The 26,382-nt window shown below is 44.7% G+C and overlaps 1 protein-coding gene across 6 annotated transcripts in view; it reads right to left on the bottom strand.

The window, feature by feature from the left end:
* The window catches only part of LOC140729226 (neuroligin-1-like), a 448,622-nt gene that overhangs the window by 197,372 nt on the left and 224,868 nt on the right, over window positions 1-26,382 (bottom strand). For 4 of the 6 annotated variants that reach the window (XM_073048746.1, XM_073048748.1, XM_073048749.1 and 1 more), the window contains exon 3: window positions 18,459-18,515. The exons of the other annotated variants lie outside the window; for them this stretch is intronic. In XM_073048746.1, coding sequence (XP_072904847.1) covers window positions 18,459-18,515 — 57 coding nt within the window. The remainder of the gene's footprint in view (window positions 1-18,458; window positions 18,516-26,382) is intronic. 6 annotated transcript variants of the gene reach the window in all.

Below are 26,382 nucleotides of genomic sequence, written 5' to 3'. Positions count from 1 at the left end.
ACTCCTTCACTCAGAGGGTGGTGAGAGTGTGGAACGAGCTGCCAGTGAAAGTGGTGCATGTGAGCTCAATTTCAATGTTTAAGAGAACATTGGATAGGTACAGGGATGGTAGGGGTGTTGAGTACCATGGCCCCAGTGCAGGTAAATGGGTCTCAGCAGTTTAAGTGGTTTGGCATGGACTGGATGGGCCAAAGGGCCTGTTTCTGAAGCTGTAATTTCTAAGACACTACGACTGTATGATGGGCAATCAGGTGGGTAAGAAAGGTAAAGGGCTGACGAGGAAGGAATCTGATGAGAGGAGAAAGGGAAGGAGGGGACCTGGAAGAGGTGATAGGTAGGCAAGAAGAGATAAGAGGCCAGAGTGGGGAATAGAGGGAGAGGGAAGTGGGTGGGGGCAGGACATTTTTTTTAACAGAAGGAGAAATTGATATTCATATCATCACTTTGGAATCCATAGTGGAATGAAATTAAAGAAAGAAATGTAAAAGGAACAGGTTGAAAGTATTTGAGTAATTTCAGCCGGAATGACTGTGTAGATTGGAATATAAAAGTGTACGATAGTAGGGATTGGAAGCAGTTAGGAAAGATTTATACAGTATTGATTGAAACCCAATAGGCACACTCGTAGTGTCAATTAAAACCCATTAGCAAATATTTAACCATGGGAAGTGAAATCCACTAGGAACCATTTAACAGTGGGGGTCCAGACTAACATTCATGTCCCTTGTAAAAAGTGGATACAGAGCCATTTAAAACTAATTAGAAAACAAACTGCTGCTAAACTGAGAGAGACACGTGGAGGCAGGACGGATCTAACCAGGGATGGGACAGTTTTAGGGTGAGGACTGGTATCTCAAGGAGCGGCCTGGAAGACATGTGCCTTCGGAATTGCAGCTCTGTTGCTTGCCAGTGTCGCTGGAGATCGGAATATCAAGATAGCGGGTGCAGCTGTCTGAGGCCTCTGCGCTCGAGTGATCTCTTTTCCTGATAGTGAGAGAGAGTTTGCTGCTGGTTCTTGAGTTGGGGGAACTCGAAATAAAGCAACTCTGCAGACTGTAACATCGAAACAGTGAGCTGTTGGTCTCCCCTCTCGCTGTGGAGGGGTGATACCTCTCTCTCTCCCTTGTTAGTGAGAGAGAGAGCCTGTGGCATGTTGGATGAAGAATGTTTTTGATGGCCTCTAGATCGTGATCTCTTGGGGGCTTTCCTGTTGCTTGCATGGAAGGTGGTGGCGGGCTGATACTTCCTGCTGGAATAAGTAGGGCGAGGGGGAGGAGGGAGGGTTGATACTTTGCGGCTGCTTATTCATGGGAGGGGGTATTTGCAGTTCTGACATTTCTGTCATTCATTCTTTGGGGTTTTTCTTCTGTTTTGTGGATATCTGTGAAGAGTAAGAGTTTCAGGTTGTATACTGTATAATTCTCTGAATTAATTTGAACTATTGAACACTATCGGCACCGGTTTAAGAGTGGGGAACAATTGCTCATTACTAATTGAGTGGGAGTGTGGGGCTAGCGCATCACTTTACGGTACAGGTGACCCAGGTTTAATTCCCATCATTGCCTGTAAGATGTATGTACATTCTCCCTGTGACCGTGTGGGTTTCCTCCCACAGAATCAGAATCAGGTTTAATATCACCAGCATATGTTGTGACATTTGTTAACTATGCAGCAGCAGTACAATGCAATATAAAGTAACAGAAAAAATATGAATTACAGTAAGTATATATATATAATAGTTAAATTAAGTAAGTAGTGCAAAAATAGAAACAAAAAACTAGTGAGGTATTGTCTATGGGTTCAATGTCCATTCAGAAATCAGATGGCAGAGGGGAAGAAGCTGTTCCTAAATCATTGCATGTGTGCCTTCAGGCTCCTGCACCTCTTCTCTGAGTCCAAAGACACACCAGTTGGTAGGTTAATTGGTCATTGTATATTGTCCTGTGATTAGGCTAGGGTTAAATCAGGGGATTTATGGGTGGCGTGGCTCGAAGGGCTGGAAGGGCCCATATCAAAAAAATAAGATTTTAAAAAGATTATTCTATACCTAGTGGTATTGGCAGTAGAAGCCATTTTAAAATGGGGATTTAATTAATCCCAGTAGTTTCCAATTTATTGATGCCCAGTATAAAATCTTATATATTGGAGACTGAACCCCAATAGGAATGAGTTATGTGGCGATTGAACACTAATAGAGTATATTTTATATGGGAAATTAACCCTAATAGGAACAGATTTTATTGGAGACTGAATTTTGTATTAGGGATGGGATTGGCCAAGTACAGAGAACCACAATGGCCAATAACATAGGTCTGGATTGGCCAGGAATGGAAAGTTTCATTCGACAATAACAAAGATCCATATTGGTTAGGCACAGAGATCTAGATTGGTCAGGAAGAGAATGGTGATGAGGCAGAGAAGAGAGAACTGGATTTTCCAGGAACACAGATCCAGACTGGCCAGGAAGGAAGTATGGAGTGGGCAGGAACACAGAGCAGCGTCAACCAACAACAGAAAGCTGAAGCTGTTGCAACAGTCCAGAAAACTCCTGAAAGACAATTTGGTTGCCCAGGGTTTAAGATTTGAATTGACAAGGAATAAAGTAATTGATTGGACAATAGTGCAGATCTGGATTAGACAGGGAGTGGCTGGAAGGAAAAATACAAAATGACTGGGAACAGCCACTGGTCTGGATAACCATAGGAATCGGGATTGGCTAGGAACGTAGAGGATGAGTGGCAACCAAAGAAGATCTTAATTGATTGGTAATAGATTTTTGGATTGGCCAGTAACTGATATGTGAATTAAAGAGGAACAGAGATCTGGATTGGTCAAAATGAAGATATGGATTGGCTAAAACAAGATCAGGATTAGTGAAAATGGAGATCTGGATTGGCTTGAACAGAAAACTAGATTGCTCAAAATAGTGAACTGGATTTGCTAGAATAGAGATCTGGGTTGGCTTGAATAGAGAGCTAGATTGTGTGGTGATGATGATTTTGATTGGATAGGAACAGGGGACTGAACTTTACCAGAAATGGATATTTAAAGTGGCCAGAGATATGGATTGGCCATCAACTGGGATCTGGATTAGTCACAAAGACAGTTCTGGATTGGGCAGGAATTGGCAGTCGGAGTGTACAGAACTTGGACATAAACAGGGATTTGGAGTGGGAAGAGGGGACACTTTGGTATTGCTGGAATGAAGATTTGGTTTTCCTTAGGATAGGTATTGGCAAGGAATGGGGGAGGGGTTACAGTAGTTTGGTCAGGATTGGGATTGAGTGGCTTGGGATGAGTATCTAAATTGGCCTAGAATAAAGATCAGGACTGGTCAGGGTCAGAGTTAAGTACTTGCTCAGGATTGGTCACCATCTGCGTTCAGTTTTAGCCATGGATGCAATTCTGGATCGGCCAAGAGAGAAGAACTGGACTGGCCCAGAACAGCGGTCTAGAAGAATCACCATTGGCCAGTCATGGCCTGCTCAAATGGCCAGTACCAGGGCCCTGTACTGGCCAAAAGCACAGAATAGGCATGAATAGTCATTTAAACTGGCCAAGATTAGATGGCAAAAAAGACCAAGGACTGAGATCCAGAATAGCATGCATCAGAAGTCTGGATTGGTCAATGGTGTCGACCAGGATTTGTCAAGCACTGGTTGAAGGCAGATTATGGAGCCGGATTATACTGGAATAGGGATCTGAATTGAATATGGGCATCAATCTAGATTTGCCATGGACAGAGATTTTGTTTGGCCAGGAGAAGGTATTTGCAGTGACTAGAAGAAATGATCTAGATTGGGAGAAAGTGGAACAGCTTCCTGGATTGGCAAGAAAGTGGATGTTCATTGATAACCAAGGGAGATTGTAATTGATTGGTAATAGATTTCTGGATTGGTCGGTTACTGATATGTAAATCAGTGAGGAACAGAGATCTGGATTGGGCAGGGCCAGAGATTGGGATTGGCCAGGAATAGAGAGCTCAAGTAACCATGAAGAGAGAGCTAGTGAGTGAAAAAAGAAAACTAGATTAACCAGAATTGGACATTAGGAACAGGCAAGAACTTTGAATTGTTTGGCCACACATGGAGATCTGAGCATGGAAAGCAGAGGTCAGCAGTGGCCAGGAAGGGGGAGCTGGAGAAGTCAAGAATGGTGATCCAGAGAAAGCAAGAGGAGTAACCTGGACTGGTCAGGGACAGAGATCTGGATTGTCGAAGAAAATAAGCAATTTGGGCCAGAAGATGTGGATAAAATAGACACGATGCTCTAGATAGCTGGGAATAGACTAATTAACAGCTGGATCACCAGGAAAAGAGGGCTACTTTAGCCAAGGGTGGAAGTTCCTTATTAGCCTGGAGCTGGACAATTTTAACTAAAACAGTTATTGGAACTGGACAAGGGCTGGGCTTGATTCTTTGTGATCACAGATCAGGATTGACCACGAACAGATCTGCATGGCTAGCAACAGAAATCTGGATTGGCCTGGAACAAAGATATGGATTAACCAGGAATCAAAGATTGGATGGGTCAGTGAGAGAGAACTTGTATATGCAGGGATTAAGCAGAGAGGTATAGCCAATAATACAAAACTGTGTTCCTACCCAATTAAATGTGTATTCCTGTTCAATATGAACCCATGTTCCTGGCCAATCCCAACTTGAGTTCCCAGTCAATCCAAACCTATCTTTAATTCCTTGCCAATTCAGATCTAGTCTAATAATCTGGATAAAACAAAAGAAATAGGGTGGGCAGCAACATCTTCTGGATTAACACATTTTAGCAATCTGGAGGAGCCTTGCATAAAGAACTAAGACAACAGTGTGAATCCTGGATTGGCCATAAATGGAAATGTGCAGTGGCCGGGATAGAGATCAGGATAAACCAGGAATAACAAACACTGATCAGGATGTGTTGTCAGAAGCACAATTATGGATTAGCCAGATGGCCACATTGTGCAAGGACAGAAATCTGGAACATCCAGTAGAGAACCTGGATTGTCCAGAAGTTCCATTTGGATTCTCCAAGGAAAGATGTCTGGAATACTATGATTGACAAGGACAGAGATCTGGAATGGCCAGGAGTTGTGATCTGATTGGGCAGGGACTGTGATGTGGATTAGCCTAGAAACCAGGAATGGAATAGGAGCAGAGGCTCAAATGGGCAAGGAATTTGGCTATGGATTGAGCCAGATTGGAAATCCTGGAATGGCAAAGAAACTGATCAACTACAAATGGAAATGTAACTGGGTAAGAATACTGAACTGACCCAGAGACTGCCATGGTTAGGAAAGGAAATCTGACCTGGTCTGGATTGGTCAAGAATGGGGTTCTGGATCAGCCAGGGACAGGAAGTTGAGTAGCTGGAAATAAAGACTTGGATTGACCAGGAAACAGGATCTGGACTGGCTAGGAATGGGTACAGTATCTGAACTGGACATCTATAGGGATCTGGATTGCTCAGGATGGAGATTTCTGGATTGAATAGGAATGGGTATCCAGATTGGACAGGCACAGGAAGCTGGAGTGGCTGGAACAGACTTACTGATCTGGACTATGCAGAAATATGGATTTGAATTGGCCAGGTAATGGATATCTCGATGGATATACAGATTGGCCAAGAATAGAGACCTGGATTGGATAGGAATTGGGATTTGGATTGGCCAAGAATGGTGATCTGGATAGTGACTAGGCATTCTTATGTTGAGCTGAGCACTGACTGACAATTCCTACGATGCTGCCCATCCCAAACTGTATTGGTCTCTGCCGTTCCTTTGCATTCATTAGCTGCATGGAGAGGGGAAGCCTGCTACATGGACAACAGATTTCATTGCATATCGTACTGCCCTGGCTTGCATACGGTCTTGTATATCACGTAGACAGCTGTGATGCAACATCCGTGGTTGAGCAACCACTGGAGGGTCTCATTCGGTGATGCAGATTAATCAAGAATAGAGATCTGGATTGGCCAAAAATAGATAATTTATTTGGCCAGGATTAGGGATGTGGACTGGACAGAAATGGGAATCTGGACTGATCAGGAATTGGGATCTGAAATGGTCAGGATGGGAACTTGGATTGGCCAGGAAGAGGGTTCAGGATTTGTCAGGAATGGGGAGCTGGATTGGCTGCGAATAGATACATGGATTGGCCCATAACGAATATCTGAATGGGCTAAGGAAACAAGAATTTGCCAGAAATGCGGATAGTGTGTGGATGGAGTGGTCAGTGAGTGTGCCTGCAGATGGAGAACTGCTTTGTCCAGCAGTGGGTGCCTGCACTGGACAGGAATGGACACCTGGACTGGTCAATAACAGGGGTTTCAGTAGTCCAGGAACGGAAACATGAAACAGCCAGAATGAAGACTGGATTAGTCAGTGGAAGCAATCTGTGATGGTGCAACAGAGATCTCAGGTGGGGAGGAGGAGATAGCTGCCAAAGTAGTAGACAGAAGTCTGGATTAGATGTCCACAGTGGACAGGGACCTGGACTGCTGTGTCACAAAGATATGGACTGAAGGGTAGCAGAGACGTGGGATGGCCAGGAACAGTGGTTTGGATTGGCCTCAAATGAAGATCTGTCTCAGGCAGGGCAGAAATGGATAAGTGAGACCTCTACGTACAGAAATGGAAGGTGTGCAGATATGGATCAGTTGAGGACTGAAGTCTGGATTGCTTAATAATCGTGGTCTGCCTAAAGAGAACAGGAAGAGGTGAGATAACAAAGAGCTAAGGAACTGAACTAACTGGAAGAGGAGGTCTGGTTTGGACAGGAACAGAACTCTTCACTAGCTAGGAATGGAGGCCTAGGATAGAGGGCAGCATTAGTAAAGGTTAGGTATTCAAATATACCTGATCAGTTATGAAGGAGGACCTGAAATGAGAAGGAACAAAGCTACCTATTGGTCTGTCATGGGTAAGAACAGATTGACCAAGAATGGCCAGTAATCAAGATATAGATAGGCCAAAAACAGAGATCTAGAATTGGAAGGAATTATGCTCTGGACTGGATAGGAGCAAGGATCTGTAACTATCTAATACCAGAGAGCATGCATTGGATGTGAGAGGGGGTACATTCAAGGGGGATTCGTAGTGGATGCCTGGAATGTGCTGCCTACTATGATGGCAGAGGCAAATTCATCAGAGGCTTTTAAGAGATGTTCAGATAAGCACATGGATGTAAGGAAGATGGAGGGATATGGACTTGGTGTAGGTAGGAGAGATTAGTGTTTGGATGTTTTTGAGTTGCTTTTTAGATGATTCAGCACAACATTGTGGGCTGAATGGCCTGTTTCTGTGTTGTACTCTTCTATGCTCCATGATTCTTGTATTGATTTGGATTAGCTAAGATTAGAAATCTGGGTTGGATGCCACTAGGAATGGAGTTTTTCCTTGGCCAACCCTTGTTGTAGCTGCTAGAAATACTGACCTGATTGACTGGAGTGAACTCCTAGATAGACCATGAAGAGAGGGGTGGGAAGGAGCCCCAGAAAGAGAAAGAAGAGAGATTTGGTGAATAGTTGGAGACAGCAGTTTGGCTAATCCGGGAGTGTTCATTCAGACTGAAGAGAGTCCTGGATTCTACAAGAATGAGGCTCTGTAGAGCAGATATGTACAGTCCTAAAATAGTTATCAGGAATAGATGGGGACAGAAGTTTTCTCTGGACAAGGACAAATCTTTCCCAAATGAGAATCTGGATTTCTCAGGAACCGGGAGATGGATTGGTCGGGAATGTAGATCTGGACTGACCAGAAATGGATGATTGAGAGATCAGATGCTGCCCACAGAGGGTAGATTGGTTTGGACCAGGGAGGAGATACATGCATTCACCCGAGATGAAGTCTTAAATTACACAGGACTGCAGATCCATAATGGATTGGAATTTTGATTGGAATGGGCCAGTGCTACAGTTCTCATTCAGCCTGAAATATTATTTTCTATTTGACAGAAATGATCTGAATTGTCAAAATATTTGAATTGAATTGGTTGGGAACAGTGATTAGTATCACACTGATCAGGGGTTTTGATTGGCCAGGAATAGGATCTGGATTGGCCCATGCCATCATTTGGATTGACCAGTAATAGACATTTAAACTGGCCAAAACCAAAGATATCAAATGTTCTCCATTGGCCAGAAACAAAAATGCTAACAGTCAAGTAGCTGGAATGTGATGTTGCCGAGAACATTGGCCAGAACCAGAGAGTATACAAGTGCAAGCTAGATGGACCAAAAATCAATTACAGGGAGATAGGGTCGTAAAGAACACATCTGGCATGTTGCCCTTCATAATTCAATGTATTGAGTACAGGAGGTAGGATGTTATGTTGATATTGTATAAGACACTACTGAGGCCTAATTTGGCGTATTGTGTTCAGTTTTGGTCACCTACCTACAGGAAAGATGTAAATAAGGTAGAAAGAGTGCAGAGAAAATTTACAAGGATGTTGCCGGGTCTGGAGGACTTGAGTTATAAGGAAAGATTGAATATGTTAGGACTGTACTCTTTAGAATGTAGAAGATTGAGAGGAGATTTGATAGAGGTATACAAAATTATGAAGGGTATAGATATGATAAATGCAAGTAGGCTTTTTCCACTAAGGTTTGGTGGGACTGCAACTGGAGGTCATGGGTTAAGGGTGAAAGGTGAGAAATTTAAGGGGAACATGAGAGGAAACTTCTTCACTCAGAGGGGTGTGAAAGTGTGGAATGAGCTGCCAGCGCAAGTGATGTATGCGAGCTCAATTTCAATGTTTAAGAGAAGTTTGGATAGATATATAGACAGTAGTCCCTGTGCAGATTGATGGGAGCAGGCAGTTTAAGTGGTTTTGGCATGGACTAGATGGGCTGAAGGGCCTATTTCTGTGCTGTAATTTCATATGACTTTATGACTCTATGAGATATGGACGGCTGAGAAGAATGGTCTAGAATGGCCAAGAATGGAGTTTTCCATTAGCCAGCAACAGAGTTCTCCATTGGCAAGGAACAGATAACTGTATTGACTAATAGCAGACATTGTTTTGCTGAACTGTTCTTGTATCAATTATCCAGGAATACAGATGAGATTTGGCCAGGGATAATGATTGGGATTGGTTAGGATTGGGTATCTGAAGGAGCAAGTAATGCCAAATTAGATCGCTAGGATCTGTGATCTTGATTGACTGGGAAAAGGGATCTGGTTTGGCTTAGGATTCAAGCTGGGGTGATTGGTAAGCAAGATGGGATTAGTATGGACCAGAGATCTAGTGACCTGGGATGGAAATTCTAGGCTGGTCACAATTAAAGAATTATTTAGCCGGGAATGGAGCCTGGATTGGCCAGGAATGAAAATACAAAGTTGTGGAATGGCAAGTAATGTGGATCATGATTGGTTAGGAGTGAAAATTTGATTTGGTAAGGAAAGAAATGTGGATTCTGCAAGAATAGAGGTTGTGGATTACCCATGATTGGGCATCGGTCAGGATCAAGTGTCTGGTGAGGCCAGAAACAGAGGTTTGGTGTGGCCAAGAAATAAGATCTGAGTTGGCCAGAAGCAATAATCCATATTGACAAGGACTAGAGTTCTGTAACAACCAAGTTTAGGGCTTTTGATTTTGCCAGGAAAGGAGATTTTCACAAGTGTAGTCATCTACGTAGATTGTCCTAAGCTATCGATCTGGAATGCCCAGGAACAGAGGTAATGATTGGAAGAAGAGTATTGGACATGAAGAGACCTCTGAATTGTCTAGTAATGGGAGTTGGTGTGGTCAGAAGCAAAGATCTGTTCTCACTGGGAATGCAGAGCTGGATCTGATTGTGGTGGAGATCGGGATTGACCAAGGCAGAGTTCTAGATTGGACAGTGACAGGGATCTGGGATAGCCAAGGTAAGAAACCAGATACTACCAGGAGCAGATACTCAGGGTGTCCAGAGTACAAAGTGAGGTGTCTAGATCAGCTGGGAGTACACAACTGATTTAGAAAGTATCTGACTAGGGTCTTTGTCCAAACATTGAGATCAAGATCAGTCAACGATGAGATCTGGGGTTGCTTGCAATATATTTCTGAATTAGTCATGGACTATTCAGTTCTGGTCAAAGACAGCAGTGTGCATTGGGCAGGGAGAGTGGTCAAATGTGACCAGGAATAGACTGAGAAAGGTCAGAGTATGAGGTAGGCATGGTCAGAAATCAGAGTTCTCAGTTTATGAGAGGTGGGGTGCAGAATTGTCCCCTGACAGAGAGGGTTCATCTGGGAACAAGGGTGCCCGTTCCTGAAGAACAAAGATCTGAACAACAAAAGCCAAGAACAGAGAAATGGATTGGTAAGGAGTAGAGACTGGGTATGGACAAGAACTACAATCTGGAGCAGCAGGAAGGAACATCTAGATTGCCCAGGACTTGGAATCAGGATTGACCAAATATTTGGGTGGTGCAAGACAACAGCCCTGGAGAAGACAAGACTGGAGATTTCAAGCCCTCAGTGAGTTTGGGATGGTCGGGAACAGAGAAGGGAAGAGCCAGAATGGAGACCTGAGATGGTGATCTGAACTGGTCAAGGACAGAATTCTCAGGTGGCTGAGAAAAGGCATTGGTGGCCACCAACAGACACCTGTGGTGCCCAAGGTATGGAGGTCTGAACTACAGAAGACCGGAGAAGTGGAATGGGCAAAAACAGATGTAGATTGGTGTGAAGCAATCATTCAGCAGTGGCAAGAAGATATCCATCAGAATGGAATGGAGAATGGGTTTGGCCACAACCAGTGATTTCCATTGGCTGAGGTTGGAGCGCTATTCCAGCCAGCACAGAGATTTCATTTGGCTGGAGGTGGGAGCTAGACTGATCAAGACAAAAAAGAAATTCCATTGACTGAGACTGGGGCTGGGTAGACTGGCTAGTACAGAGATTTTCACTGGCTGGAATTGATGACTAGACTGACCAGGAACAGAGATTTCTCTTGGCTGGTATTGGAAGATGACAGGCCAAGATCAGAGATTTTCATTAACCAAGAGCATTCATTTGGATTAGTCAAAACGAGAAATCAAGCTTGACCAAGAATTTAGATAATATGTTTTCCAAGAGTGAAAATCTGAATGGAGCAGGAACAAAAGTTTATGTTGTCTAGGATACAAGTGGAATTTGGCTAGGAATGAGATTCTTGATTGGCTGAGAAAATAGTTATTATAGGCCAGGATGTGAGGAACTGGGATGGGCAGGAACTGAGATCTTGCTTAACCAGAAACAAAGACCTAGAGTGGTCAGTAATGAGATCTAAATTACCTAGGAACCTATGATGGCACCTGAAGCATGGCAGGGCTGTGTTGCTTGTTGACAAAAATGGCACATAAGTCTCGATGTTTCAACATACATATGACAAATAAAGCGAAGATCTGAAATGGCCAGGAATAAATGTTAGAGTCAGTCAAGAACGAAATTGGGTTGTAAAGGAGATCCGAACTGTCCTGGGACAAGGATTTGTAATGGACAGTAAAGGACAGGAACTGGACTAGCCAAGAATAGAGATTCAGATAGCCCTGAGATGGAAAGCTGGATTAGCCAGAACCAAGATCTTGTGTGGCCAAGAATGAAGATCAGGAGTTGTCAGAAACAGATGTCTGAGGGCAGAGATCACAGCTCCAGTATAGTCAGGAACAGAGATTAGTTTGACCATGAGCAGACAATCTGATTGACTGGGAACAGCAATCTGGATTTTCCAGAAATGTGGGATGGAGATTAGAAATAAGGTTCAGGAAGAATGGCAGAAACAGAGCTCGGGTGAGTCAGGAATGGATGCTTATCAAGATCAGAGATCAGCAGATTAGCTGGAACAAAGATTGCCATTGGCTGAATGCAGATATCTGGAATGACCCAGATTGGACATTTACAATGGTCACCAAAAGACCTCAAGATTGATAATGGCAAAAAAGAGGCTTCTTGGATCATCCTGGAATGGGCATCTAAATTGACCAGGATCAGAGATCTTGACTGATAAAGAACAGGGATTAAGAATGGCAGAATGGAGATCTGGATTGGTCAGAACCCAGAATCAGAGGTGTTCAGGGATAGAGATCTGGATTGGTCAGGATCAGAGATTGGAGTGTTCGGCAACACAGATATGGATTGTCCAGGAACAGCAGTGTTCAGGAACAGAGATCTAGATTGGACAGGACCAGGGATCAGAGGTGTTTAGAAACACAGATCTGGATTGGTTAGGACCAGAGGCCAGTGGTGATCAGGAACAGAGACCTGGATTGGCCAGATGTGTCAAAGGTGTACAGCAAGGGTTCGCGACTTTCTTTATGTCACGGGCCAATACCAGTAAACTGTAATCTGTGGGCCCCAGGTTGGGAACCCCTGGTGTGCAGGAACACGTATTTGGATTGACCAAGACCAGCTGTGTTCAGGAACTGAGATGTAGATTTGGCCAGGACCAGAAGTCAGAGGTGTTCAAGAATGAAGATATCAATTGGCCTAGAGTGGGGTGATTGCAATAGCAGCTGTAAATCTCCATTCCAGACCACCCCTAACCAGTGCCCATCCTTGTCCTAGCCAATCTCTATAATCTATCTCTAAATCTGGCTATGGCCAGTGTAAGTCTCCATTTTTGGCCAGTCCAGGCCTTTGTTCTTGCCATTACAGATCTTCATTTCTGGCCAATCAAAATCTCCCTTCCTTACTCATCCACATCCTTGATCCTGAGGAATGCAAATGCAGGAATGGATCTGGACTGATGGAGCAGGAGATCTGCCTTGTCCTGGAGGGAAAATCTGGATTAACCAAAGGGAGAGATGAAGCTTAGCCTGGAACATGAATCAAGATTGGACAGGAAGAGCATTCATCAGAAATGAGGAAAGAGCTTGGCCTACATCAGCAATCATGATTGGCTAACAAACTGGAACCAGGAACTGAGAACAGGATTAACGATGAAGGGATAGAACCAGAGATCCTGAAATCCTGAAAACTATGGCCTTCAGTCACAAAGAATTGAGGTCAGTTTATTGAGAAAAGGAGGATCTGGACTGACCAAGAATGGAGATTTAGTGTCAACAGAGAGAAATGGGTGTGAGCAGGACCTGAAGTGAAACTGAAACAGGAAAGGGTGTCAGGGTGAGGGAAGAGTGGAATGCAGCAGTGGTGGAAGTGAACAACAAGACTGTGGTAGAAGAGGGGTAGAGGGGCAGAGAGACAGGAGGGTGGTGGGCGGGGGGGTGGGGATGGGACAGTGGTGGGAAAGGGGGAGAGAGAAGGAATGGTGGTGCGAGAGGGGGAGAGAGATGAAAGGGTGGTGGGAGAGGGGGATGCGATAGTGGTGGGAGAGGGAGACATTGGGGGAGATGGGCAGAGAGATGGGATGGTGGTGACAGAGGAGGAGAAAAATAGGAGGATGGTAGGAGATGGGGAGGGGCACGGGACAGTGGGGGGAGAGGAGAGGAAGGGGAGACAGTGGTAGGAGAGGGAGGGGGACGGTAGTGGGAGAGAGATGGAACAGTGGTGGGAGAATGGGAGACGGGTACAGTTTGGGAATGGTGGAATTTGCAGGCAAGATCTGAATAGAAGGAGAGATGGAGTGAAGAAACGGGGCAGGAATGGCAAGAGGAAAAGTGGGGAAATAGGGTTGTAGAGGGGCTGCGACATAGTTGGGAATTTGAGGGAACAATGCTCTAGCTTTGCAGCAGACATGCAGAGAAAGTGTCCTGAGTTGGGGGGGCGGGGGGGAGGCAGGTGAGGCTAAAGTGTCGCAGTGTCACAGAGGGGGGAAGAGAGAAAGTATGGGGGTGAGAGAGAAACAGAGAGGGGAAGAGAGAAAGTACGGGGTGTGAGAGAGAAACAGAGAGGGGAAGAGAGGAAATATGGGGTCTGAGAGAGACACAGAGAGGGGAAGAGAGAAAGTATGGGGGTTGTGAGTGAGAACCAGCAAGAGTGGGGGTTGACAGAGAAAAAGAAGTGAGGAGAAGAGGGAAGAAATTTGGAGAGAGAGAGAGAGATGGAGAAACAGAGGGAGAAAGTATTGGAGAAGGGAGGGATTGAATACTACGGGACAAGGAGGTAGGATGAGGATGACTTTGAGGTAATGGTGTCCAGACTGGATAGGTACATGGATAGTAGGGGTATGGAGGGCTATGGTCCTCAGGGGAGGGCTGGTCAATAGCAGTAGGCAGTGTAAATGGTTTGGCATGGACTAGATGGGCCGAAGGGCCTGTTTCAGTGGCACACTTTTCTATGACTCCCTGACTGAGGGGAGGAAAGGGGTTGGAGCCAGGAGTGAGGTATGGTATGCACAGGCTGGCCAGAGGCAGAGAGCAGCGAGTTCTGCCATACCCAATAGGTGGAGTGGCAAGGTTGGGGAGCAGAGACGTTCAGGGATTCTGGGACTGACAGATGTCCAGGGTGAAGAGAAAGGTGATGGTGATACAGAAATTCAACATTAGAAAGGGAGAGCCTGGAGCTGTCAGATCTGGATTGTAAAGGAACGGTAATCTAGAGTGGGTTGGAATGGTGACCTGAAGTGGGTTCAACAGTAACCTGGAATGGAATAGAATCATGTCCTGGAGTGAAATGGAGTGGATTGAAATGGTGATTTGGTGTGGATTAACATGGTGACCTGTAAAGGGTTAGAACAGTGACCTGAAGTGGGTTACAGCGGTGACCTGGAATGGGTTAGAATGGTGACCTGGAGTGGATCGAAACGGTGAACTGGACTGGGTTGGAACAGTGAACTGGACTGGATTAGAAGGGTGACCTGGAGTGAGATACAGTGGCAACCAGGAGTGGAGATGGTGATCTTGATTGGATTGAAAGGGTGATGCAAATTGGGTTGGAATGGCATTTGAAGTGGAATGGAGGCAGAAGGTGGATTTGGATCAAGGGAATTCTGGAGTGGACTGGCATAAAAGATGTGGAGATACAGGAGGTCCTGTATCTGCAGTCAAGACAGGCACGAGCTACAGGAGAGGCGATACAGTGTTAGGAGAGTTGTTTGTTGTGGTCTGCACAGAGCTTTATTAAGGGGGAACATGGGCATGGAGTTGGAAGCTGGACCTTGGAGCAGAGATTTACACCAGTCTGTTGAACAGTTAACCAGGGAATCCAGGAGGTAGGAGGGGAGGACAAATGTGTGGAGTGGGGGGGGGGGGGTGACTTGGGCAGAGGGAGGGAAATGTACCATGAAAGAAAGGTGTAGATCAGAGATCTGGTGTGAAGAAAGGGTGTGGATCAGAGATCAAGTGTAGAGGATGAGAGTGGACCTAGAAAATTTGGAGCTTAGGAAGACTGATTCCAACATTTCGGGCAGTGTTCTAGACTGAGCTGAAGATATGGGTGGTGGAATAGCAGATTCAACAACTGAAATATAAAGAGACTGCATTTACCATCTTGAGGAGGAAAAATGGCCTAGTATCTGGCATTAGGAGAGTGGAGAATGGATCTGGCATAAGTGAACAAACGGCCTAATATTTGGATCATGTCAGAAATCTAGCAAGGTGGATCCAACATCTGGAGTGGGGAACAAGGATGAAAGTCAACATCTGGACCATATCAGAGACCTGGAGTTCATGACCATGCTCTCTTCTCGCTGCCACCATCAGACGGGTGGTATAGGAGCCTTAGATCCCACACCACCAAGTTCAGGAACAGTTATTACCCCTCAACATCAGGCATGGATAACGTCACCTCAACACTGAACTGATTCCACAACCTATGGACTCACTTTCAAGGACTCCGCAACTCATGTTCTCAGTATTATTCATTCACATATTTATTAATTATTACTGTTATTTGTTTTTTGCACAGTTTGTCTTCTTTTGTGCATTGATTTGTCAGCCTTTGTGTGTAGTTTGTCAATGAGTCTATTGTATTTCTTTGCCCTACTGTGAATGCCTGGAATAAAATAAATCTCCAGGTAGTATATGATGACATATACTAATGTACTTTGATAATAAATTTAATTTGAACTTTGTGCATGGGAGGGGGAGAGGTTTTCTAGGTTTCTAATATTTTTGGCCATTTGTTCTTCGGGGTTTTTTTCCTTCTGTTTTGAGGGTAGGAATTTCAGGTTGTATACTGTATACATTCCCCGATGTTAAATTAGCCTTTGCACATCTGGAGTGAAGGAAGAGAATGGGCCCCAACATCTGGACTATATGGACAACCTGGAGCAGAGGACGGGGAAATGGATCCAGCATCTGGAGGACGTGGTTTGGAGTGATCCTGAGCAAATATCCAGGATAAATCATTGTTCCATTGGGAATGGAGCATTGAAGCAGCCGAGTTCTGGGAGAGAATGGCTGAGAGGTGAGGTGGGGAACAAGATATCTTGTCGGTTCCCTTGGTCAGTGGAACCAGATATCTGGGCTACGTTGCCCTTGGGGTTTGCAGTGGCCAGGAACAAAGATTGGAGGAGGGGGGCATCTAGCTCTGTGGTGGTGGGGGTGGGGGGCTGAAATCTTAAGGAAGAAAGGAATCATGGGAGGAGGGGAATGTTGCTGGGAGGGTGGCCGCAATGTTTCCCTGGGATCCAGAGCAAGCTCATCAGGAACACCAGGAGTTGGTGGACCTGGAGGTTGCTGGGGCCTCGGCGAGGATGGAGGATCTCAGATCAGGGAGTGTGGAGAGAACTTTAACAGTGGAGCCCGAGGAGCAGGGACCGAGGATCCATCTGCCACAGGACAGAGAAGAACGTGAGGACTAACCACAACCAGGGGGCTATTTCCAGCTCGCCACCTGGATGGGGATCTGTGATAAGTCATATTTCTGGATTAGAGAGCATGTCTGATGAGGAAAGACTGAGTGAGCTAAGGCTTTTTGTCTTTGGAGCGATGGAGGATGAGAGGTGACTTCTGGAGATGATCAGAGGCACAGACAGTACCTTTTTCCCAGGGCAGCAATGGCTAATACCAGAGGACATCCATTAAGGTGGACGGAGGGAAGTTTAGGGAAAGTTTTTTTTACATGGAATGTGGTAGGTGCATGCGGTGATGACAGAGGCAGATACATGAGGGACATTTAAGGGACTCTTAGATAGGCACATGGATGATAGAAATATGGAGGGCTCTGTGGGAGGGAAGGGTTAGATTGATCGTGGAGTTGGTTAAAAGGTCGGCACAACATCGTGGGCCAAAGTTCTGGTACTGTGCTGTAATGTTCCACATTCTATGTGAGGCAGAAATTACCTAGTAAGGCTCTAGAGCAATCCAGGGCCAGCAAATAGGCAGAGGGATACCGGGGGACAAACTTAACCAGACAGGCTTCTGATCACTGCCATTGGAAGGTAGGGCACGGGAAGAGCCTAGGGCTAAGTCATCACCCCTCGGGACCCAGCGCCTCTCCCCCTCAGCCCCGAGGAAGAGAGAGTGGTACATGGTCCCACTTTTTGCGGCGACAGGCGAGGGAGCCTCAGCAAACCCCTGAAACTCTCGGGCAGTGCCCAGCAGTTGATGGCCAGTCTGTCATACTCTTGGCACGATGCTTACCAGGTGCCTGAACAACGCACCGTTCTCCACCCGCTTCACCCAGCACCTTCACTAGACAGACCGGGATCGGTGACGCTGGGACTCCTGCTGAAGAGACAGGCGGAAGGCGACGAAGCTCCTCGTCCTCGTCCGAGGAGAGCTTTCGGAGAACCTGTTTAAGAGGTCAACCGAGGTAGGAATCGGAGAAACACACGAGGGATTTTGGTCAGAGACGATCCAACGGTGATATTTCGGGATTTTACTGGACCAGGAGAGACCTGTCCGACTCTAACTTCTTGAAGCCTAATACTACAGTTTCTTTGAGATTAGAATGAATTGTGGTATTAAGGACAGAGAAACACACACACACACACACACACACACACACACACATACACAAAGTAACGTTTGCTCACGCACACACACTCATCAGTATACACACACTAGAAACAGCAAAAACATACGTAGTGAATAGATTGACATTCTATGTGTGTGTATGTGGTACTTACACTGCGCGCACACAAGCAGAAAATAACACACATACACACAACACGCGCACACAGAGATCAAAACAAAATACTGCATAACAATATCACTGCCATTGGAAATGCCTTGTGCCAAATTACTAGATTAAGACTACAGACTAGATCTCACTTAAACTCTCCTTTCAATTCTTTGGTCCCCCAAAAACCCCCTCCCCCCCCACCACCAGCCAACCCCCACCCTCTCCACGCCCAACACTCTTTTGGGTCATAAAATGGATAAAAAAAATAAAGAACATTTTAAATATTTTAAAAGCCAAACTCTTTGAAAGCTTACGGAACATGTAAACGACTGATTCGAAAACAGACTTGTGAAAAGAACAAAAAAAAAAGCACATTTATTGAAAGATAGTGCAAAAAAGTTTCGGAAGATGAATAAAAAAGAAGACAAGCTTTCGAAATAAAAGGAGATTTGAAAAAAAAAGGAAAAATCCAGAGGAGGGTGGAAGGGGGTGAGGTGGGAGGTGTTGTTAACATGCATTGGGGAAAAATACCTTCATCTTCAAGACCACCAAATGCGCCGTTATCGTCGGGTTTTTTTGTGAGCGGACCTAAGACCAGAAAAAACGGGAGGAGAGAAAAAGAGATTTCAAAAACCATCATTTCTTGTTTTTTTTCGTCAAATCATTTTTCTTTTCTTAAAAAAAAAGATACAATCAAGAATTGATTTCAAAAATCCTAAAAAGATTTGCTTCAGTTTGTGTTTTTTAAAAAAAGACAAGCAACAAGACACACAAGAAAAGACATTTTTTCTCCTTCTTCGTAATCTTTTTAAGGTCGATTCGGCAAGATCATTAGAGGAAAAAAAAAAGATTAAACACGTCAAAAAAAAGAATATTCCACCCCCCAACAAAAAAAAAGTTGGCAAGAAAGCCAAAGAATTTCAATTGACATCATTCTCAAGAATTCTTAAAGGCATCAAGAAGAAAGTTTACCTTCCACAAAGTATAGCTTGTTTCTTTCAATTAAAAAAAAGAATTGCAAAAGTAAGTAATTTTGGCTTTTAACTTTGTTCATCTGCTTCTGTCTTCCTGAAGCCTTGTTAATCTAGGTCCCAGCTATAAAATACTGCATGTTTCAAAGAAAAAGAAGTCTTTCTCAGTAAGAATTAAGACTTCATTATTGCTTCCCAGTGTTACCTGTCTTATAGATTCATTCTGATGTTTAATCTAGACTTTAATATCTTCTTTTTTTTGAGATCAATATGTTATTAAGTTGTCACATGGGAAGCATCAGAACAGATGCTGCTTTTCCTGCATCATTCATAAGGTAAACCCATTCAGGTTCCTACTAAAAGTAATCAGCACTGAATGGAATTAGGTATTGAGGTTGGCGTTTAGATGAGACCAGTGCACAGTTTGTCAGAGAAGGTCCAATATATTCCCTTACTAAAGGCAAAGAAGTGCCAGAGAAAAGAGTAACCAACGTCTTCCCCTCTCCTGTATCTGTAAAAACCTTTTGCTGATGCAAGCATCTCCTGAACTATTTTTCCATTCTCCAGAGCCACATGGACATTGCCAGAAGATTAAAGGAGCCTAACGTTGAGGTAAAAAAAGGAAAGTTCTCCATCTATTCAGGGAAACACAGCAGTGGCAATGCTTCATGGTTCCAGAGACCTGGGTGCGATCCCTGGCCCTCGGGCATTGTGTGTGTGTGTGTGTGTGTGTGTGTGTGTGTGTGTGTGTGTGTGTGTGTGTGTGTGTGTGTGTGTGTGTGTGTGTGTGTGTGTGTGTGTGTGTGTGTGTGTGTGTGTGTGTGTGTGTGTACGCCCATCCATCCTGCATCCTCTTTGATTTTCTACCATCAGGCATAAAGACAAGAACTGTCTTCCCTCATGCCAATAGGCCTCTGAACTCCCTGCCGCATTGCATTCGAACCCTACAATATTTCGTTTAGTTTGTTTATTTATGAGTGATTCATCTGTAGACTTTAGCCTTGTGTTATGTGTTACGTGTACTACTGTGCTTTACACCCTGGTTCAGAGAAAGGTCTCATTTCTATATACATTATATGGTTATATATGCTATATACATATATATAGTTAAATGACAATAAACTTGACCTGATATACTGTGCATGTGTACATGTATGTGAGAGTTTCTTTGCTCCGGATCCTCCCATTTCCTCTCATATCCCAGCAATGCATGGAGTTTACTGCCCCCATCCCACCAGTCTATGTGTGAGTGTGGGGATGGAGTCGGGGGGGGGGGGGGGAAGGGTAACTAGTTGAAAGGAAACGTGGAAAATCAATTATATCACAGTAAATTGATGGTTGATGGTCAGTACACACTCGATGGGCCGAAAGGCCCATTTCTCTGGTGTATGACTTAACAACACAATATTCCAGAAGTCTAGGGTCACCTCGACTAAAGGAAGGAGGTTTTAGTTCAATGTCTGAAACCTTCTGTGGGAGAAATATTACATCCATGTAAACAAGTTTGAAAGAGTACAGAGAAAATTTACAAGGCTCTGGGGGGGCCTGAGTAATGTGAAAAGACTGAATAGGTTAGGACTTTATTCCTTGGAATGTAGAAGATTGAGGGGAGATTTGATAGAGGTATACAAAATTATGAGCGGTATAGATAGGGTGAATGCAAACAGGCTTTTTCCACTGAGACTGGGTGGGACTGCAACCAGAGGTCATGGGTTAAGGGTGAAAGGTGAAAAATTTTAGGGGAACAAGAGGGGAAACTTCTCCACTCAGAGGGTGGTGAGAGTGTGGAATGAGCTGCCAGTGCAAGTGGTGGATGGAGGCTTGATTTCAGCATCTAAGAGACGTTTGGAAAGGTAAATGGACGGGAGGGGTTTGGAGGCCTATGGTCCTAGTGCAGGTCAATGGCAGCAGACAGTTTAAATGGCTCAGCACAGATTAGATGCGCTGAATGGCCTGTTTCTGTACTGTACTTTTCTAGGACTCCTTCCTTCTTGATTTTTGTGTAGAAACTGTGTGGGTGGAATTTGTATGTTTTCCCCGTGACTGCATGCGTCTCCCCCAGGTACTCTGCTTTCCCCCCTTCAGCCCAATGGTGTGCCGTAAACCCGCCATTGTAAATTGCTCACTGAGTGTGTGGGTGACAAGTGGAATCTGGGGGGGGGGGGGGTGTTGGGAATGGGGGAAGTCAATGGGAATTTGAGGTGAATAAATAGGTCAGAACTGAATCTTTTGGCCAAATAGACTGCTTGCACAATTTGCTCCCCCCCCCCCACCCCCAGCCCGCACACTGGGAGTTTTTCAGTGGGTTCTTTTGGGGTTTCGCTGTTCGGGGATGAATCTCAAGGTTGTTGTATCGTGTGCATAACCCTCCGTTAGTCTCGATAGACCATGGATTTGCACCTTGGAAAGTTTTATGGAAGACCAGCAGTTGCCCAAGCTGCAAGTCTCCCCTCTCCACGCCACCAATGTTGTCCAAGGGAAGGGCATTAGGACCCATACAGCTTGGCACCAGTGTCGTCGCAGAGCAATGTGTGGTTAAGTGCCTTGCTCAAGGACACACACGCAGCCTCAGCCAGGGCTCGAACTAGCGACCTTCAGATAACTAGACGAACGCCTTAACCACTTGGCCACTTTGTCACACACACTTTGATAATAAATGGACTTTGAGCTTTGAACGTTGAACCATTGTTATAGGGAAAGGTGGGGCAGGCTGGGCTTTATTCCTTGAAAGGATGACCTCATGGAGATGTTTAAAGTCATGAGAGGTGGATGGTCGCAGCCCAGGGTAGGGGACATAAATTTAGGCTGAGGGGGGAGAGATTTAAAAGTGACTTGAGGGGCACCTTCATGCAAACAGTAGTGAGTGTATGGAACAAGATGCCAGAGGAAGGGGTTGAGGCAAGCACTCTGGTATAATTTAAGAAGCACTTGGCTGGGTACATGGAAGTGAAGAGGGTTGGGGCCCAAATGCAGGAAATTGGGACTCGTTGGATGGGCGCTGTGGTTGTTGTAGACTGGTTGGGGCGAAGGGCCTGTATCTGTGCTGCATTCCTCTACAGGTGACAGGGTGGAGATACGTCTCCGCCAGAGGAGGTGTAAGGCATTGCTTCCCTCCGCTAGCCTGCAAGTCACCCTTGGGCAAGGTGTAGCCCAGAAGGCATTGGAAAACCACATGTGGAGAAAAATTTGCCAAGAACAATCATGGTCATGGAAAGACCCTGATCACCCACGACATACGACATGGCACATATTGACGATGATGATGATGATGATGATTTCTCTGAGACCCTGTCTGAGTTTGGATGAAGACTGTGGTTATCTGGGTCAGTGGTTACCTGGGCAGCTGCCCCTGAACTTATTTATTTATTATTATTATTTCTTTCTTTCTTTTCATACTTGCACAGTTTGTTGTCTTCTACAATCTGATTGCACACCAAAGTTGGGCGGTCTTTCATTGATTCAGTTATGGTTAATATTCTATGAATTTATTGACTATGTCCACAAGAAAATGAATCTCAGGATTGTATTTGGTGACATATATGTACTTTGATAATAAATTTACTTTGAACTTTTTCACACAGAGGGGAGTGGGCATGTGGGACAAAATGACAGAGGAGGTGATAGTAGTGGATTCAATTATGATGTTGGAAAGATATTCGGACAGTTCAAAGTTCAAAGTAAAGTTCCCAGAGCTGGACTCTAAGGTGTAAGAAAATTGAAGCTGGGGGCCATGAAAGGATAGGTGTCAGAATCAGAATCAGGTTTTATATTACCAGCATATGACGTTAAATTTGCTGTCTTTGCGGCAGCAGTACAATGCAATACATGATAAGAGAATAAAGATGTGAATTACAGTAAGTATATATATATATATATATAAAATAGTGGAATTAAATAAGTAGTGCAAAAAAGTAGTGAGATAGTGTTCATGGGTTCAATGTCCATCCAGAAATCGGATGGCAGGGGGAAGCAGCTGTTCCTGAATCGTTGAGTGTGTGCCTTCAGGCTCCTGTACCTCCTCCCTGATGGTAGTGATGAGGAAAGGGCATGTGCTGAGTGAAGGGGGTCCTTCGTAACGGACGCTGCCTTTCTGAAGCAACGCTCTTCGGATACGACGGAGGCTGGTGCCCATGATGGAGCTGACTGAGTTCACAACTCTGCAGCCAGGTGGCACCACCACTAGAAGTGCCAAAGACAGTGTAAGTGGGAACAATGACAGTACATAGAGGGAATGGTGCAGTACCGTTCAGTGTTGGAGTGGTGTTTAAGATGTTTTCCTTTGTTAGACAAGCCCCAGTCTCTATGGATGGGAAAATAACACAGAAACTGTGTATAAAATTGGCATACTGTTGGAATGTGCGGTACTGTGCAATATATATAGCTGGGGTACCTGAGATTTTTGCACAGTCCTGGATTTGTCAACATGGAGTGGAGAGCGAGTTTGTAAAGCTGGCAGGAGCAAAGGATATTGGGAAGGACGAGGATGGAGTGGCACAGGAGATGTGTGGGACAGCTGGCGGAGAAGGAGAGCCAGGGGTGGGGGTGGAGCAGGTGCAGGTACCCCCAAGCCTGAGACACCAGGCAAGGTTATTCGATTCCAAACAATTAGTTTATTGATCATTAAAGAATGTCTCTCTAGTGCTTCCCGCTCCCTCCCCTCTCCCTTCCCCTTTTCCCAACCATGATTCCCCTCTCCCTGCCCCCTTCCCACTTTCAGTCCAAAATAGAGATCCATATCAGAATCAGGTTTATCATCATTCATATATGTCATAAAATTTGTTTTTTATGTGGCAGCAGTACAGTGCAATATATAAAATTACTACAATACTGCGCAAAAGTCTTAGGCACATGTAAAAACATTCTGTATAGCAAAGATGCTTTCAAAATAATGAAAAAAAGTTTCTAAGGATCAAAAATTTTACTGTAAAGAGCAGAAAAGAGTGAAAAACTAAATCAAATCATTATTTGATGTGACCACCCTTTGCTTTTAAAAATGCCTGAACTCTCTTGGGTACATTGTCATGCAGAAAATCGGCTGGTAGGTGGTTACAAGCATCCTGAAGAACTTGCCGCAGTTCTTCTGCAGACTTTGGCTGTCTCGCTTGCTTCTGTCTCTCCAGGTAATCCCAGACAGCCTCGTTGATGTTGAGATCAGGGCTCTGTGGAGGCCGTATAAACGATATAGACATCAAAAATGCCCAAGATTTTTGCACAGCACTGTAGCTGTAATTTTCTGCTCACTCAAAAAGAGATGAGGTTGCACTTCAGGGGTCAGAAGAGGTTTAAAGTCAGAGATTCATAAAAAAGTACAGCACTGATACAAGCCCTTCAGCCCATCTAGTCCATGCTAAAACCATTTAAACTGCTTACTCCCTCTGACCTGCACTGGGACCACAGCCCTCCATACACCTCCCATCCACGTACCTATCCAAACTTCCCTTAAGCGCAGAAATCAAGCTTGCATGCGCCACCTGTGCTGGCAGCTTGTTCCACACTCACGTCCCGCCGAGTGAATAAATTTCCCCTCATGTTCCCCTTAAACCTCTCACCTTTCACCCTTAACCTATGACCTCTGGTTGTTGTTGTTCCTCTCCATGCCTCGTGGTGCATTGGGTGGCTAACTTGACATTTCTTTAGCATTTTCGTCTGTTCTTTACGAGGCTGAGTTGCTAGCTCAACGCTCAACCCAGCACAGATACTACCACTCATAATTCTGTATACCGCTATCAAATCTCCTCTTAATTTTCTATGTTCCAAGGAATAAAGTCTTAACCTATCCAGTCTTTCCTTGTCACTCACGTTCTCCAGTCCTGGCAACTTCCTTGTAAATTTTCTCTGTACATTTTCAACCTTATTTACATCTTTCCTGTAGGTAGGTGACCAGAATTGCACACCATACTCCAAATTAGGCCTCACCAACATCTTATACAACTTCAACATAACATCCCATCTCCTGTACTTAACACTTTGACTTAAGGAAGCAAGGTATTGTGCATGGCACAGTAGTGTAGCAGGTAGAGCCACTGGCTCACAACCCCAGAAACACTGTGTGTGTGTGTGTGTGTGTGTGTGTGTGTGTGTGTGTGTGTGTGTGTGTGTGTGTGTGTGTGTGTGTGTGTGTGTGTGTGTGTGTGTGTGTGTGTGGAGAGTTTGCACACCTCTCCCTTTGGCCATGTAGGTTTTCACCCAAGTGCTCCAGTTTCCTCCCGGTGGGTTAATCAGCTTCTGTTAATTGCCGCCCTAGTGTGTGGGTTGGGGTGGAATCTGCTGGGGACTGGATGGGAACATGGGGAGGTGGGGGAATGGGTTACAGGGAGAATTAGTGAGTGAATGAATCAGCAAAAACTCAGTGGACTGGTAGGCTCCCCTTTTTAAAATACGGAAAGATATGGACTATAATATAATATTATTATATGTTGTAATCAGTATAGCACATGCTTGCAATTCTTTAGATTAGTGGCACAATTCTCACTGTGTGAAATTGTCATACATGGGGAATATTTGACTGTTATCTCGAGGTCACAATGCTGACACGAGAAAACATCTTGATCACAACCACAGCTCAGACTGAATCGCAAGGCTTCTGCGGTGCGCAGGCCCCTGGTCTCTGTTCTTATGGGCGCCATGGTGTGAGCAATGCTATCACAGGTCAGTGCGTTCCAGAGTTCAGAGTTCAATTCCAGCGTCCTCTGTAAGACCATAAGATGCAGGAACTGAATTAGGCCATTTGGCCCATCAACCCTGCTCCGCCATTTCATCGTGGCTTATCGAATTTTCCTCTCAGCTCCAATCTTCTTCCCATAACTCCTCATGCCCTGACCAATCAAGAATTTATCGATCTCTGCTTTACATATGCATAAAGACTTGGCCTCCAGCTGCCTGTGGCAAAGAATTCCACAGATTCATCACTGTCTGGCTAAAGAAATTCCTCCTCATCTCTGTTTTAAAAGGATGCCACTCTATTCTGAGGCTGCGTCCTCTGGTCTTAGACACTCCCACCATAGGAAACATCCTCTCCACATCCACTCTATCAAGGCCTTTCACTAATCAATAGGTTTCAATTAGGTCACCCTTCATTCTTCTGAATTCCAGTGAATACAGGCCCAGAGGCATCAAATGCTCTTCATATGACAGGCCATTCAATCCTGGAATCATTTTCATGAACCTCCTTTGAACTCTCTCCAGTTTCAGCACATCCTTTCTAAGGGGCCCAAAGCTGCTCACAATACTCCAAGTGAGGCCTCACCAAAACTTTATATAAACACAACATTATCTCCTTAGATATATATTTTCATCCTTAGATATATATTGAAATGAATGCTAACTTTGCATTTGCCTTCCTCACCTCTGACTCTAACTGCAAATTAACCTTTCAGGAATCCTGCACAAGGACTCCCAAGTCACTTTGCACCTCAGTTTTTTTATATCTTCTCTCCATTTAGAAAATGGCCAACATAAGAACATAAGAACATAAGAGATAGGAG

This window comes from Hemitrygon akajei, chromosome 6 (genome assembly GCF_048418815.1).
Source record: "Hemitrygon akajei chromosome 6, sHemAka1.3, whole genome shotgun sequence".
NCBI lineage: Eukaryota > Metazoa > Chordata > Chondrichthyes > Myliobatiformes > Dasyatidae > Hemitrygon > Hemitrygon akajei.
This window is presented reverse-complemented; position numbering and strand designations above follow the sequence as displayed.